At 43.9% G+C, this 17,620-nt stretch overlaps 1 protein-coding gene and 1 long non-coding RNA gene across 15 annotated transcripts in view; one reads left to right on the forward strand and one right to left on the reverse strand.

The window, feature by feature from the left end:
- trabd2b (TraB domain containing 2B) overlaps positions 1 to 6,105 on the forward strand; it is a 28,657-nt gene extending 22,552 nt beyond the window's left edge. The window contains exons 5-7 of the mRNA XM_049724404.1: positions 3,169 to 3,265; positions 4,363 to 4,632; positions 5,144 to 6,105. Of these exons, the coding sequence (XP_049580361.1) occupies positions 3,169 to 3,265; positions 4,363 to 4,632; positions 5,144 to 5,342 (566 nt within the window). The 3' untranslated portion in view covers positions 5,343 to 6,105. The remainder of the gene's footprint in view (positions 1 to 3,168; positions 3,266 to 4,362; positions 4,633 to 5,143) is intronic.
- The window catches only part of LOC137840677 (uncharacterized), a 90,708-nt gene that overhangs the window by 36,122 nt on the left and 36,966 nt on the right, over positions 1 to 17,620 (reverse strand). The window lies entirely within an intron of this gene.

Here is a 17,620-nt window from a genome sequence, read left to right on the forward strand (position 1 = left end):
ATAATTTAGGTGGTGGAGCTAATGCCAGTTTAATTTTTTTGGGTGGGAAATACTGTTTTTTAAACAAATGTCAAGCTTCCTGCCAAAATGTCCCCTGATTTTTCTTGACTTGTGGTACGAAATCATCCCGGTAACACGCTCCCATGCAGGCACGCACGTCACTTGTCTGGTCTTTGTCGTGCTTTAGCCGACCGAGCGTGTTTGCTTTTCTCAGCCTCTTTCCACGTCTGTTTGCTTCACTACGAGTTCATCGGCGCTTTAGCTCTTAGGCTATGTCTACATTGATGTGGCTAAAGAGATGCTGAAATAAAATAAAATAAAACAAGTCTACAGTCCAGGGCCAAAATCAATATCAATTAAAAAAAAAAAAAAAATCTGCTGACACTTGAATAAATATTCAGGCCGCCGAAAGTTTGTAGTAACAGGTGGTGCTATGCAAACTGACCTTAGAGCTTTTGTATACAACAATAGGTGATTTTTTTTTTCTATTTAGCCTGAAAATAAAACATTTCATTAATTCCAATTGGAAGTGACTAATGCAAACTAAAACATCTTAGCAAAAGAAAAACACTCATCCCTAATTTGACATGACATCAGCGTTACCATGTTTTCTTGTCTCTTTGTCGCCGTTGCAAAACTGATGACATCACCGACTTGTCTGTACTTCACTAAGCGTTCTATAATCCCGGCCGGACACACCTTTTAACAGCCTCACTCAAGGAGTGTTATTATTTCTGAGCTTCTTCTTGTAACTTCTATCTGAGCACGATAATGATTTGGGTTTTCCAGCAGTAATTGTGTCACAATCTGAAGACAATTCCCTCGTGGCAAATGCTTCCCCTCCCTTTGGCCATCGTTCAAAACCAACAAGCGGAATTTGTGGTTTTAATCTTGTCATCGCTTTCATGGTTATTAGCGGTCAAGTATCTCATTTTCAAACGATTTCGTAATTATTACGATAAGGGGGTCGGAAGGAGCAACGAGCGTTTTCATAACATTGTATGACGCAACTTTTGCATTTAAAAATTGTTTTTTAACCATACAGTTAATTTCGCTGGCCTTAATTCAAACAGAAGAAAATAATGACACAACACAGACGTGCACATATACCTGCACGCTTTTTTTTACTCTTCAACCTCTTAGCAGGCTAGCAACAAACACAAATACGTTAATACAAAACTGTCGTTTAAAAAGCAGTCGAGGCTTTAATGAAGGAAAACAAGAGAATCATTTGGAAATCCCATGAATAATAAAATGCAACTTTAATTAGCGAGTGTAGCCTATGTGTGTGTGTGTGTGTGCGTGCTAGTCAAACAGCTGCTCCTCATACACTTCTCGTCCCAGCAGGGAAATATTGTGGCTGAAAAAGAAAGCAAACAAAAAGCAAACAACGGGGGCGCGTTTTGTTTTTCTTCAATCCCGGAGCTAAATGTTATCAGCTTTCCTCTAGTGGGAGATGATTACATTCTGCAGCAGCAGCAAAATGGAGTATTTCAAGGAGACATTTTTTTTCTTCCCCCTTATCTAAATGCTTCCCAGGTGTCTTAATGAAAGATTTGAAAATACACAGAGGACGAGGAATTAAAGCGTAGTTTGATCTCGGGCAAATGCAAAATTTGGCTGGGGTCAGTGGGCCAAGAAAATGCTGTTCGTTCATGCTAATCTGTGCTAACTTTGTAGCGCTTTTACCAAAGTGCATATAAATAAATAAATTTTCAAAAATAGGGCGATTTGATACATGAACAGGCACACACGCATATCTCCTGGCGTTATTTTTATTGCCCTAAAAGTAGTGATTTGGTCCTCCTTCAGGATTTGTCCTCTTTAAATCCCACTGACCCACGCGGGCCTCTCACGTAGTTATTCATCGAAGCTTTATAGAGCTTTGCAAGTGAGCAGAACATAAAGCAGAACTCGAATGTGAGCGGCCGTCACTCAGAAGGTCCCTTAGCGTCGGCGCAACAGAGACAGTCAGACACAGACGTGCTGCTGCATTCGTAGGAAGTGAAGTCATTATGGAGATGAGGAATGAGCGTGGGGGCTGAAGAGAAGCCATCCAGACTCTCCTAGCTGGACCCAAAGGTGGAATTTACCATTTGAACCCAGCGCGCCCCGGGTACTCTGGCAGCGCTCCATGAACGTAAAAGTGATTTATAAAGGTGGTCAAAGGGTAAGCGTAGATGCACAGCAAGGTGCGCCGACGATGGCTTCTTTGAAATCTTGGAGGCGCACGTGAAAAAGAGCTCTACATCAGCGGGCGACATGGAGAGCGGGGGAAAATTTCATATATGGAAGAAGCAAGCGATGCTTGCGTTTGAGGTCAGCGACTGTTTTTTCACTCCGATGAATTGAAACATTCTGAGAGGCTTTTTGGGATCATTGTGTTCTGCTGCCTGATTAAAAACATGCCTCCAGGGATATGTGGGGACCTTGTGGGGAGTCTACGGAAAAGAAGTCGACACACACACAGATATACACACGCTGACCACAACGTTACACGAGTTGTATTTCAAAATGAGGCCTTTCGTTGGAGAACGTTAACCCTTCAAAATTGCTTTCAATACAATATATCAAATAAACATAGGCAATATATTTGCCTGGCAGAAAACAGTAAAATCATCAGTGGAATTTAACTTCACCTCTACACAATAGACAACGCAAGAAGATGATGTCATATGTCCACCATGAATTGAATGATAATCAAATGTCACGTCCAATTTCAATACGATCCTATTTAAAGTTAAAACAACTTTCTGGCCTGTTGTGGATGTCGCTTGGGGGTTCCAAATAGACTCCCAGCAAGAAAGATCCCATCAGATCTCGCCTCCACTCCCTCCCCAAGCAGCCAATTGCAATCCACTTACAAATTTGTTCTGCCAAGAGCAACACGCGTTGCCTTTTTGGTGGGGAACAGCGTCATGATAAATATGGCGCAAGGGAGGAAGCGCAGACTAAATGCAGGAGTGAAGCTTTTTTTTTTTTTTATAGAGACACTTGAATTACCAAGCTAAAAAGTCATAGTTTTAAAAATATCATTTTCACAGAAAAACAGACTCCATTTTTTTCCCCAGTGTGGCCCCAAAACAATTCTGTGTGACCTTCACTGGAAATAAAACACAACAAATGCCTTTCATAACTTAGTCTCGTCCTGACTCGGACTATTTCCAGGTCACTTCCTGGGGAACCACAGCGTGCTGGACATCCTCCGACGAGACGGCTATGTGATCGATCACGTGACCCCTGATGACCAGCAGCCCGTCACGCTGTGAGTAAATGCCCAATTTGGTTCTGATGGTAACTGAACGTGGAAACGCCTGCTGGTGTCTTTCAACATACCAACACTGTCCAAACTGAGATTTCAAAACGAAACAAAGTCTTTTTCATAGCCGATTAATTCGCTCCCTTCCCTCCGCTGGAGCTCAGTGGCGTGCTGCCAGCCTCGCTCATCTGTGCTCGGCAGCCGCTGGTACCGTGATCCAAACTGGTACCGTGATCCAAACAAACGGGTGCGCACTCATGCAAGAGAAGAGTTATGCCAGGAACCAAATTCCGAAAGTAAACAGAACTCCGTGTTGAGATGCAGGCCGGCATGACGAGGAAACGGGACGATGGTGGTGTTTACGAGCGTCGTTCTCATGGACGGTGAAAGATGCTCTGACTGACAGGCTGAGCAGAGCCGCGCCGGCTCGCAGGCCGGGTGGAAGCCAGACCACAAACCTGGAGCTATCATCACCCCGACCGACCGAGCCATCAAAAATGCCGCATGGAGGCTTTTTAGAGCTCGTAAAAGTAGAAAAACAGCTTGTTGAATACATTACAACTTTATGAATGAGACAGAAGGGCTGCGGGAAATCCCAATATGAGCATCATGTAAGATCCAGTGGCTTTTCAGACAATAGAAACACAGCGTGAGCAGCAGATAATTTTGCACTTGTTCTTGTATTATTAGCCTGCGTGCTATTAAATGAAGCTTCACGTGCAGATTATATTGACGGATGTTAACAAGCGGGGAGAAAATATGAGTAATGGAAGATTATTGAATTGTGGGTGGTCCGATTTTAGACACATTCACTTTTGATGAGCGAGAATAAAGCCAAATGACTTACAACTTCCTGCGATTTAGAGGAACCTTTAAAAGTTTGAACGGAATCTCTTCCAAGATGCTGGTTGATTGTTAACAACTTTTTCCCAAAGGAAATAATGAAGTTTAATAAAATCAAAAAGCAGACTGTTTTCAATCAATAACTTCCAAACACAGTGTCGTTAAATGGTAGATTGCTGTTATTTCAATTTTTTTTTCTACACTGTTGCAGTTTTTTTCAAAGGAATCCATGCTCATGAGATACGGCTCTATTTCAACAGTCAACCAGATTTCGAGCCAATCGGCGGCACGAGCGCGGCTCCTCCCACTATTTGGCCGACCGGTTCGGGCGAGACGGAGCTGGAGGAGCCCAGTAACATGCCTGGCATGGACGAGGAGGAGGAGGGGGAGGAAGGGCTGCCTCACATGCTGCAGCCGGACAGCCTGAGCCAGCTGGAGGAGTTTGGACGACACAAGCGTCCTCGAAAAACTCATCGCGGCCACGGGAGGCCCCGCCTCTTCAGTGACCTCTGGGTTCGCTTTGGAGATGGGTGAGGGAATTTTTTCTATTTTACCTAATTAAAAAAATGTAAAATAATTGCCCTTTTCATGTAATTATCTCGTTTATATTGAGTGTAATTGCCCTTTTGACCACTAGATGGCGGCACACATTTAGTTTGAGAATTAGTTTAACAGTAGTTTATTCTTTTTCAATTTCTCTGTTATCCATTATTCTTTGGTCACTCTCACAATATATTGAATGTGTTTAAATGTGTTTGTGTCATTTTAAAAATGTCAAAAAAATGCTATAATTGCTATAAAGACGTGCCTATATAAACAGTAGAGTATTTAAAAGGTGTATTAGGTTTTCGACTAGATGGCAGAAGATCCGGTTAAGTTTTCCTATTTACCAAGGTTTTGGCGCCATCTTGTGGCATCTGTGGGCATTACAAAATAGCTGAGGATTTTTTTCTTCTGCAGAGAAAAACTGAGCAAACTGTAAACCACAAGTAGCCACTGCACAGTAAACATAACTAAGCCTTTTCCTTTCCTGTCCTGCAGCACCACACCACCCCCAACCGTGAGGATCATCAACGGTTACGTGACAGTGGAGCCCCCTCTGAGCCCTCCGGACGAGCACATCACAAGTCAACCCTTCTCCACGCCGCCCGGCCTCACTTCAGCCCAGCCGTCTTTATCGATCCACAGCAAACAGTGCGCGTTAGCCTGGCTGCTATCTTACGCACTGCTCATCTCCTGACCGTCGAGGAGATCGCTTCGAGGGCTGCAATTTGCCATCGAAAGAACGACAAATGTGAACGCCAGAAAGGCAGGAATAGTTTGAGTGACGCTGCCAAGCTCTTCAAAAAGCTGCCAGGCCTTCACATGTGAGTCACACAGTCAAAGAAAGTGGACCACAATGGTTCAAAGGCCTTCACACCACCAGGAAGGAACTCAGTGGAGAACTCGCCTATTTAGAGTCGTTGTGGTCGTGACCATTACATCAGTCGGACTCAAACTAGAGTCCATGAGTCATAGCTTGACTGACACCAATAAAAAAAAAAAAAAGTTCATCCCTACTTTAGTTGTGGGTCAATTAAACGTTCTGATATGACCGTGACATATTATCAAAGGAATTTGAAACCACTTCATTAGGAGTCAAACAAAAGAAGATAGTGGTGCCTTGATGCTAACCTGTATAATTGCCTTATTAGGATTAGGCGGTGTTCCTTGGGAAAATGTCTCTCTTATAAAGGATCCTCAAAATCAAAAACTTTGAGAACACGTGCATTAAAACATGTTAAATAGTCATCTTTGATTAACATGGATATCGAGTACAGATCCTAATAACTCTGGGAGATAATAAGGTCAAACAGTGCTGTGGTGGGGAGCACTTAGACTTTTTGTATGTAAATTGTGTATTTTGTCTATAAATATTGTATATTTATTATTGCTGAAAGAAAGAGTATATTTTCTTGCTTTTTAAAAATGTACTTAGGAAATAAAGTATCTTTGAGAGCTGATCATTTTCCCTGAGTTTTCATCCTACTGGATGGTAAAGAAAAATAATCGGTAATCGATACATAAAGTCAAAAGAGTACAAAAAGGGATGAGGGAATGAGGCTGTACTTTTCAACTTCGACACTAAGGGGCGCTATTGTCATACAATAATTTCAGCTCCTTTAGTAGGTTTAAAAAAAGGACCAGATTTGAAAAAATGCTGACGTTTTATGGCGCCACCACATCGATCGATTGAAGGCTGTGGAATTATCTTACAAAAGGCGTTTAAGAATTATTTGTCAAGACAGTAACAGCGTTTTATTTGTGTTAAAATTCTGCCTGGATTTGTTTCCTTTATAACCGCGTTAGTTTGGGATTGACAGCAGTAATATTTATTATTGTGGTTGCATTTAGTTAAATATTTCATGCCTCTCATGTAACAACAAAACAATAAAATATTAGAAACAATTCCCAATACTACGCAACTGTAACCACAATTCGCAGCCTCAATCAAAACAGACTATTATCAGCTTTTTATTAAATGGGGCTCGTAAAATTTTGCCTTCTGTTAAAATACATAAATGTTTGTTTAGTTTGTGTCCTACTGTGGATAGGACTCAAAGAGATCATGTTTAGTTTGTACGGTATCTTGAGATTAGAGTGAATTCAACAGGCTGACCTCAAATGGAGGACTTTCCATTGGACTGGAAATAACCTTTCTTAATGTTGATTTAATAAGCAGAGAGGGAGGGGAAAATAATTGAATTAATCTGCACCTTGAATGATGCAGGAGGAAGGCTGAATTTTTTTTCCCCCCGAATAAACAGCCTTTCCGCCCCTTAAGCCGAGACAGGACAATATTTGCCTTTGCTACAATACCATTTTCCCTGAGCTTTGGAGCTGTTGTTTGAGCGGCTGGAGGCCTTGACAGGCTGCTCTCGAGCTTTGACCCTCACTCTGCTGGGGACGCGCCGCCTGCTGCATATAAATAAAAGATTACAGTGGAAAAATCAATTTCTGGGCAAACTCATTAAAAATGCCCCTCACCTTAAATGATTCTCATTTCCTTCCATTCAACCTGTTCCAGCACCCCCTCTCTCCCTCCGCACATGCCACTCCCACCCCGTCTTCTTCATCCGCCCTGCCCTGCCTGCTGGTAATTACTTGCACAAGTCGTTTGTCGCCCTTTGATTTGCAGCGTTTCACAAATGAAGGTTAAGTTTGTTTAACCGTGCTGGATTTGCCAGTCATGTTAAAGCATATAATGTGGCAGGCCCTGGCTTTTTCTTCACACCTCCCTCCTCTGTTGCATCTGGGACGGAGAAGGGGGGGGGCATGCAGGTCCAAGGTGAAGCCGTATTTGGAAGGAGCTGCTGAGCCATTGATTTCAATGAGTAGAGGACGAGCAACTTTGCTCAACTGATTCAATCTTGGAGGATTATTCATAGCTTTCGACAAAGTTATCAAGTTTTTTTTTTTTAAACAAAGATTAATTCATAAATTAATTTGCAATAATATCAACAATATTAAATTTATTATACATACATTTATTTGTTCACTAAATTGAAGCATGACTTAATACGAAAGATACTTTTGCTAAACTTTCACTACGACAACCACAGGAAAAAAAAAATAGGATTAGTGAATAGTGAGCCGTGAATAAGCGGGGGATTAGTGTGCATAGAAAATAATTACCTAACCATAATGCTATTCTTTGCCGTCAAAACACAATAGCTGCGCTTTGTCCATAGACAATGTTGATCGATCCCTCCCCAAAAAACAAGTCATCCAAGTCAAGGTAAACCTCCATCGATCCAAACGAGGCCATTAAGAGCCTTTCAAACGTACCCCGGCAGCACTGATCTCAGGAATAACACAAAAGAGCCAAACAAGAAACGACCTCCAACGTTTGCAACCGCGCAATGTTCTCCTCCTCTTGTTGTTGTTGTTGTCAACAGCTTTCTTTTTTAATGTGTAATGTAATTATGAGCTAAGCAAAGGCGCCACGTTCTGAGTATTACTGCTCGCTTCTCCGAAAGAGCTTCTGGTTCTCTTTTTTTTCAGCCAAGCCAACGGCAGCTGTAAAAAGCTTTTCGGGACAACAAAAGCGCGTCGGGAGCCGAAGCGGATCGAGGTGCTCTCTCTCTCTCTCAACATTAGTTGACTCCCTTGAAGACATGCGGCTCGGAGTAATTGTGTCGAGCCCGCTGGCCTTGGGGAGTCGTAACTGTGGTTCAGGTGCATGTGTCAAAAGGCATTGAAATGCACTGGCGACGAACAAAGTGGGCTTAACTTTTTCAGCTGATGGGCTAAATTGAAAAAGTACCATCAACTATACAGTGCAGAAATAAAAGTCAATTTATAACAGCAAACGGGAATGAAAAAGCCATCTGTCAAAAATTTGTGTCTTGGCTGTACGCTCAATACAATCATTTACAGCATGTTGGGAGGGCGAAGTTGTAATAAATAATCAGCTTTTAAGTAACTGTGAAATGTACTTCAATTAGGTGTTAACTGACTGTCTAAATGTTAATGCTAAGCTACTTGTTTTGTCTGTTTGAAACATAAATTGCCTGGTGTATGAAATGTGCAATATAAATAGAGATGCCTTGGCTAAACATTTCACAAAAATCTTTAAAGGATCGCAAACTTCATAAAATTCTCCCAAATAAGTGTGGTTTTATATAGCAAACTACCTTCTGTAACTAGTCTGCTAGCGAGCTAGCTCACGAATGTAAGTAGCTAGCTAGCTAGCTCACGAATGTAATTAGCTAGCCAGCTAGCTAGGTAAACTGACGTGTCTGTGTGCATACAAAATGAAGCCCACCAACCCAAATGAAATGTTTGGCCTGCTACGTTAATTTGAATTTAATTGTTCAGCCCTAGTTGACACGCACATTGCTTTTGTGTTGCGGCACACAGTAAACAAAAGTAATGACGCTTTCACCAAGAAGCGAAAAAGAAAGTACAAAAGAGACCAGAGTAGCATGTTTGAGTGCGTGTCGCCGAGCACATGAATGCCAGCGTGTGCATTAAAGGCTGGTACCGCGAGTGTTGTGTTTCACAGTTTTTTCGCCGTGATATACTTCTTTATTATTCGGCGCAAGGGGGCACTTCACATGCGGGATGGGTTCTCTTTGATATCGACAGCAGCTTGAGGCGGAGAGTGCACTCAAACACAGGAACAGGCGAATTTATTCTGGGGAGGGGGGGGGGGGGAAACAGATAGTTGCGTACGTCCCACCCCCCCCGGCAGCGCTCGGCGCGCATCGGCGACAAACAGAGCGCTTTGATGCCACGGCGGTGACACTCCACACGCTAATGAAATATGGTAATTACTGCCACATGAGAGCCCTCCCGCACGCAACAGGACAAAAAGGTATTAAAAAAAACAAAAAACAAATATGACTTAGCCTCTGTGATTATTACGCCTTAAAAAAAAAACATTTTATGCTGTTCACCTGATACAAAGCAGTGGGGCATTTGTTGATCCCGGAATATGTCATGGACCCCATTGTTCCCATTTATTGAAAAGACAAGATGTCTCTGAGCTAACTTAGGCTGAAAAGATTCATATAACGTTGACTTGAATTTGGATATAAAAAGTCATTTTTAGGAAGCGAGTGACAAATGACATTTATCAGTCTGCAGTTTATTTTAGAAACCTATAAAGAGATGAAAATGGATGATTAATGTGCCCTGGCGCCAATTTGAGAGTTCAGAAAATAAAAGACTACTATTGGTGTTCTTTCCGCATTATAAAGATGAGGAATTCGAGGCAGAAATTATACTGTACTGACTTTCCCTAAAATGCAGGACAAGAATGGAAAGTAGCCAAGTAAAAAAAAAATTGTTGCGACCAAGCTGTGTAAAGTCATCCTAAAATAAATTCCTAGTTTTGCTAAAAATTATTAGTACAAAAAAAAAAAAGCATTAAACTGCCCACATTTGCACTTGCATCTTGAGCTGAATGTAATTAGCTGAAGTAACTTAATGTCAAGAGGGAGGTGAGGAAGGAGGAGGGGTGAGGTGGGGGAGACAACGTGTTTGACCATCAGTGTTTGCACTCGGCCAGACGGCAGAACACCCCCACCAGGCCCAGTCACACACACATACACACGCACACTTTCACCTTGCTGACCAAGTCCTCCCAAGAGATGGGGCGCTGGAGGTCAGGGAGAAGGTGGAGGTCAAATGGGCCCTGATAAGTTCTACTAATAGGACAGTGTGTGTCCAGCTAACTGAGGCTAAAAGCTGTGTGAACAAACACACAATGCGGTTCACTCGCACGCATACACACACACACTGCTCATGAACGATGCATGCATGGGTGTGCGCCCTTTAAGGTCAGAGCACGGGGTGAGAATGTTAAATGGCCGAGCTGGGGAGGAGTGTGGGTGGGACATCAAATATTTTCCTAGCCATCACTATGAGCAAACCTCCTGGCTGAGATGTGCAGGAGGAGACGTGCGATGAACAAGATTGGATTCATGGGTTGGGAAAGATGGAGAGCGTCTTGAACCAGTTGCACGATGAGCAACTTGGCCAAAAGGTTGGGTACCGTTTGAGCAGCTTGGGTTATTGGGTTAAATAGCAGAACCCGGAAATTGGTTTGAAGAAACAATGACATTTTTAAGTGATCTCAACTTTTGAAGGGTGAAGCACTGGCGGAGCTAGAGGGGGGCCGGGGGTGGCACTGGCCCCCCCTGAAATTGGACAGAAGAAAAAAAAAACACTGACTTTGCCTCACTCTGCTTGTGTGCACAAGGTAGTCATAAAGGTTCCAAGACTGATGTCACAAGATATTTTTAAAAACAAACATGTTGTTCGTGGGTCAATAAAAATATTTTCTAGTCTCGTGTGCCGCTCGCTTTTGAGTCCCGCCCACAGGCGGACCCGCAGACAGCATAGGCGTGTATGTGCGGGTGCCAGCGGGCAGACAGACAGACGCCCCGTGTCCTGTTCCCATCCTGTGCCGCTGAACACGCCTAGTTCCTGTTATCGCTCTCCCTCAGGTGTAGCCAGGTAACTCCAAGGCCAAGCTGCTCTTAAAACCGCGACAGTCAAGGTAACGGCTAATTGCCGCAATGGTCCTCGTAAAAACGGCATGTTTGCTTATGACTCAGCTCCGCCCCCCCCCAATAAGTTGGCAAGCTCACGAGGCTGGAAGCAGCTAAGAAAGAAAATTAAGAAAACTGAGAAGGTGTTTTGCCGACTCGGATTACTTAAAGGTCAACACCGACAGGCTTATTCGAAACATTTATCGGTCGTTTTGGGTGGTAGCCACTTTTCTTCTTTTATCAGCCCTTCCTTGTCCATATTTCTCCGACTTTTACGACCAAATTCTGGCTCCCTCCCTCTTTTAATGTTTGATTCAGGTGATAAGAGCGGGCCGAAGGATGAGTCTGACGGCGGCGGTTAATGTGGTCAAAGGGCAGAGCGCGACGGGCGGCTTCAGCCGGACGGCGTTCAGCCTCAAAAAACCCTCGTATGGCAGCAATCTGCCTTACGAGTCGTTATCGGGCAGCCCATCAAGATACGGATCGAGAGTTTGTGTGTGTGGACGGTTACGTGTACTCACCCCCGCCCCCTGAACGGCGATAAGATAACGATTAACTTCTGTTTATCGCAGGACATAACGTTCCAAAGGCAATCGGTAAAAACGTGCGATAGAGAAACTAAAAATGGTTTCGACCCTCACGCAATATTTCGGGGTGACACTCTCTCGCCTGGCTTGTCCTCCGTAACCCCGCCTGATTATGGCCATTACAAATTCATCGTATGCGGCCGCAGCTGATTGAAGTGATGGGCTGATTTCTCGGAGCTCGCCGCCTGATGGAGGGTGCTATAGCAAATAGCCCAATGGGTCTGTTTAGATAACACTGACCTCTCGCAAAAACGTCGCCACGTCTGCAGGGCGCGATTCGAAGGGACGCAAATTTCAATATGGGTTCAAAAAAAATAAGGCAATGCGAAGTGAACTAAATCTGAGGAAGAAAATGATGATCCCTCTTTTTAGTTTGCTCGTCGTCGGGATGAATTGTGAGGAGACAAGAGGCCAGAACCCCTGATCTGCATTCTGCCCCCGTTAAGGTTACCAGGGTAACGGGTACAGTACGGCGAGAAGGGCGAGGGGAGGGGCATGGGAGTGGGTGGGCGTGGGGGGGCCACTCACCCTTTTCCTTAGAAATTGATATTCATGCTTTTGTGGAGTAGGGGTTACAATCGTCTTGATTTGAAGGGAGCGTTTCAAAGCCCCCCCTGCCCTTCCCCTACCCGAGCCGGACGTCCTCAAAGGCCAAGCGGTTGTATTACACAGGCTAAATACACATCATCTCATTTAGTAGGGAATTAAGCGCTAGTTTGCAGCGTGGCGAAGTAAAACTCATTCCTGAGGCTCATGTTATGTAAATGGAAGGAGCTCAAACGTATAAACGCTGGATTGAAAATATACGGGAAGCAACAACTGGAACTGTGTGCTGTCTCATGTGATGAGTTGTATTTTAACTTGACTTTGCCATCCTTGTTTCCTTTCTTTCGCCCTCGGCTGTCTGATGTGGATGGGTTTTGGTTTTCTTTGCTGTATTTTTGACCGTGTTTAAAGGCTTTTTGTAAGCTCAGATGGATAAACACATTAGAAACACTGAACAAAAAAACCACAGCGCCATGGAAACTGTCATTAAAATCTTATATTTAACCTTTTGATGGGGGGTAAGGGTTGTGCTTGTACGAGCCTTTTCTTAAAATGCTATTAATATATTTGTAATTTAAAAAAGGAAAAAATAGATACCTTTCATATACACTAACATTCATATTATTCTGTATTATTTATATAGCCTGCTACAACTGATTATTTTTTCCCAGTAAAACACTAAATTTAATGTATTAAAAAAGTAGTGTATTAAAAAATAGATCACCTTATTACCCAGCTGCCTATTAACTTCTAATCAGTCTATGCTTAATAATAATAATAATTAAATACAATTGACATTAGCCAATAAGTTAATGTGGTTAAAACGTTTAAGACCATACTTTATATTTTTATATATAAATAATAAATATATATATATATATATATATATAAAAAGATTCTTCACTCACACAATATTGAACCCATAATAATAGACATACTGTATATGCTCAGCTAATGTTCCTTGATAGGGGTCAAGGGCCCGGTACCAAGCAGACCGGTTCCGGAAAACACAGACTGGTGGTTGTGGACACCTGCTCTAATTAAATACCTACCCCATCTAGCGTATCTCTAGACATTTAAATTGCTCCAAAAGATGGCCTGAATTAGTCAAATGCAACACATAAGCTCCCAGTGTGCTCATGAAAGTGCATCTGTGCCCATGGCCTTGCGTTTTAGTACCCACTTTACGGTGCACAACAAAACACACACACACACACACTTAAAGTGTGCATTTGAAAATAATGGCGTTTGGCATGATGCAACCCTTTGCACACACCGGGGTCGCTTTAAATTTTACAGGGGGCAATGCTATGGTTCATCTTTGAAAGCCGTGGGCTGTAAAACAACACCCGGACGAGGTGTTTTAAAAAGCTATTGAGAGAGAATGAGCCAAACGGGCATAAAGAAAAGATTCCAACCAAACACACACACACACACAAGCAACATTCCTCACAGCTAGCGGCCCTAAGATAATGTTGTTCTTTAATTAAACTATCTCTGGTGTGCAGTGTGAAGTAGCAGGAGAGACGGCGGCGACGTATGGTCTATGCAATCAATTCTGCGTGAACTGTAAGGGCGGCATTAGCACTGGTGAGTGAGCGCATTTGGAAAAACCCACGCCACAGATTCACACGTGTGCATGTGTGTGTGTGTGTGTGTATTCTTTCCTGACTGATTGCCAGTTAAAACAGGCTGAGTGGATAAACTCAAAGTGACTCTTTGTAATCACAGTTCTGAATCGAGATTCAAACCTGACGGTAGGAAGGAATTCATAACAGCTCAATGGCGCTTTTTTTTATTTTATTTTTTTTAAATTTGAAATGTTATTTTATTTTTATAATTATCTAAAAACGCTTGAAACCTGCTCGAATCCAGCGTTTATCCCATTTGTCAATTTTCCCCATTTGGAATGCCCCACTCTCTCCTCTTCCTGAACCTGCTTTGCCCGAGTGTCGGTTTAATCTCTGAAAATGATTTTTTTTTGGTGCGTTTGATTGCCTGACACAGTGCAGCAGCAACAGCAGCAGCAGCAACCTGATCTTACACAGCCAGTTTGCACTTCCTCTCAGCTCAAGTGCCGCTGAGGCAGATCGACTACTGCTGAGAGCTGAGTGGAATGATTCCGCTATCGCAGCGCTGATCCGTGTCCTGCGGTTTTGTCCGCCCGGCCTCGGGGCGGCTGCTGCGTGAACAGAAAGTTGGCCGACGGTCCCGACGCCAACAATTCCGCTTCTATTCATTCAGAAAGGGGGGTTGACCCGCCGCCGCTGATGTAGTTGACACACTACAGCTGTAATTTTGGAGGTGAGCTACCTTGTAGTTCCCTCTACGCACACTAGGAGGAGGTATGAATGAGGGCTTAATCGAGAGTGAATGGATGGAGTATATCCGTGGTTCTGTACCTATTTGCGGATTTTTTCTTTTTTTAATTACTTATTAAATATTTTTGGGTGGGGGGAACAACTGGGTCCATTTAGGATTCAGGATTTCCACCAAGCCAGCCCATGCAAGAGCAACTTCTCACCCATTGTCCTGCTGGTCATCTCACTTGATGGAATGCTTTGGCGGAGGTCTATAGGGTGCACGGCGGCAACGCCATTGATTGGAGATGAATACAGTGGCTACTCTCAGGCCCTTCATGCTTATTAGGACTAATAGAGAAACCTAGAATAGGGGAGGAGGAGGTACAGATCGCCACAAATGACTCTTGAGGCGGCTGGCTACGCCGCGGGCCTCTGAGAGAGTTTTTTTTTTTTTTGCATTCCTTTGTTTGACAACTTGGAATCCTCCCACTCAGCATGCCAAGAAACACACAACAGATTTATTGTGACGGTCAACACATCGTTTAGGTTTAAGGACCCCCCTTTCCTTAGGAGCAATTTTTCAGAGAAAAGAAAGATGTGGCAATGACCCACCTCCCGCCGACAAGCCCGACGCGGAGCCGAGCGGACATGCGGTTTTGACGCCGCGGGCCCACACAAGCTGCGCAACAGAGACGCGGCGCGGCTCTAAGTGCACGTTTGCGGAAGGCGCAAAGGGCCCACTTGCTGCGGTGGAATAACTGCAAATTAGCGACACAACCCACACCGCGCCTTTTGGAAACGATTCAACACGCACCCAAGTGAAAAGGAGGCGGGAAACGTGTCGTGGCTTTCTTAAAATAGCCGCTTCTCATCTCGGCCCTCCTTTTATAGTCGCGGATCCTCTTTCTGCGCCAGAATGCCGGGTGGCAGGTTGAGCAAATCTTTGCGCTCGCTTCGGATTGTTTTTGCACGACACGGCCGGAGCGTGACAGCTCGGGCCTTTGATGGCTAGCGACCACATCCTCACGTGTCTGCTGCAGACCAAATCGGTCTTTTTTTTTGCTCGTGGACTGACTGACCGATCTGCAGCTTGTTTGTTGCGGGATGGAGGGGGAAAAGGGAAATGGGGTGGGGGTGGGTGCATTTTTTTACACAAAGACTTTGGATATTTTACTCTTGGGGCAAACGATACTATATTATTGTCACGATGTTTTGTTCATGATAACAATAACATTGTGGTGGCTAAAATCAACAGACCAGAAAACATGTCAGTGGGTGGGAAGTCCATACAATTTAAAAAAAACTACAAACAATTATATATAATTAAATAGCGTAATTTTACAAGCAATAAAACTCATTATAGTCTCTAAAGGTCTATAAGCATCGACAGTGGTTTGTTTGGCGGCCTGTTAAAAATTAGGACTTTTTTTTTTTAACTATTGGCACAATTGTGTATAACATTGGTAGCGATGCGATAATTTGCATTCTATCACAGCGAGGTGCAAAACCAGAGGAGAGCAGTGAAGTGGAACGCCATTGAGCTGAATGAAAGTGAACTGGATTGACGGGAGTTGAACTGGGACTAACGGATAATGAAAACGAGGCGAGGCGAGGGGAGGGGGAGCGCGGCCCGGCCCATCTGCGCGTCTCGGGCCCGCTCGGCAGGACTCAAACGCGGGGTCAGCTCGCAGAGAGGAGCGGCGCTCTCTCCCCCGTCGCCCACCAATCATCTTCCCGCAAACACAACAGGGCCTTTGACTCGTTTGTTTGGACACACACATTCATGTCTAATTGTTGTTTTTCTTTTTCAGTCCGCCTCACAAGGCGCGCAGGCGGCACATATGGGGACCGAGAACCGGGGCCCAAACCACACGAAACGAGACCGAGTTTTGTTTTTCTTTTTTTTCCCATCGCATGCCGAGGAAGAGGAGCTGAGTCTTCCTTGCTCAGACAGACATCAGCGCAGCCATAATTATAACGGAAATGCGGTGGCCCTCTCGGCATCAAATACAACCTTTGCGACAAGTCACGCAGCGCTTGCAGGCAAATACTTTTTTTTTTTTTTTTAAATACTCCTCTAATCTCTTGCGTGCTTTGTGGGGATTTTGGTAATGTTCTCAATGTGACTTAAAAAAACTGTAACATTTAGTTAATGTGTTACGCAATTACAGCACTCGTGTGGAAAAACAGCAATTTATTATATATATGAAGCAATTAGTCAGATTGCTTGAAAAGGCAAGAAACAAGGCCGGCTTTTTTTTATCCAATTAATTCCACTGACTCATTGAACAAATTAAAATCACCCCACCTCCCCAAAAAAACAATCATAAGGAGCATGAAGAAGAAAAATTACTGTGATTACTCACTAGGCCCCGTCCCCTTAAAGGCAAATCAATGCACAAATACACAAAGTGTGACTTTGGCTTAAGTACACTTTATTAAGGCCTAATGATGATATGATATATTTTTTTTTGGACTGATGCTGATTATGTAGAGTCTTCCAATTGTATTTTTCTGCTGCGGCTTTGGTGGGAATGCATTAAGGTGCAATAAACAAACAGCGGATTATTAGCATAGCAGTGTAAACACCAGCTAGACGCTAAAACATCTTTTCAAAGCGTCCGCCCACGGGCAATTGCAACCTGAGCGACGTGCATCGAATTCCTCGTGCACACGTGCGGCCGGGTTTGTCTTTGGAGACGCTTGCAGCAGATTGAACGAGCGGGCTCAATGTGTGGCCGATCGATACGCTGGCCGAGCCTATTGAATAAATGCATTATTCAATTAGCTGGGATCAATCCAATGCAGAGACGGGGGTGCATTAAGCGAGGGAAAAAAAAAAAAAGACAGTTGGGTGGAGTCATTTTGTAGCTTGGGTTCACCTCTTTGCTCTCCTGGTTAGACCCCGCCCCCCTCCTTGCCCCTCCTCCTCCTTCTTTTGGGGCCTTGGATCAAAGCTGGCCTTTCTGCCATGGCAACCCAACAGGGGAGCTCCTCGCCCTCACCTACAACAACAGCGCACGCTGGGCGTCGCTCTCTGAT

The sequence above is a fragment of the Syngnathus scovelli genome, chromosome 10 (genome assembly GCF_024217435.2).
Source record: "Syngnathus scovelli strain Florida chromosome 10, RoL_Ssco_1.2, whole genome shotgun sequence".
Taxonomy (NCBI): domain Eukaryota; kingdom Metazoa; phylum Chordata; class Actinopteri; order Syngnathiformes; family Syngnathidae; genus Syngnathus; species Syngnathus scovelli.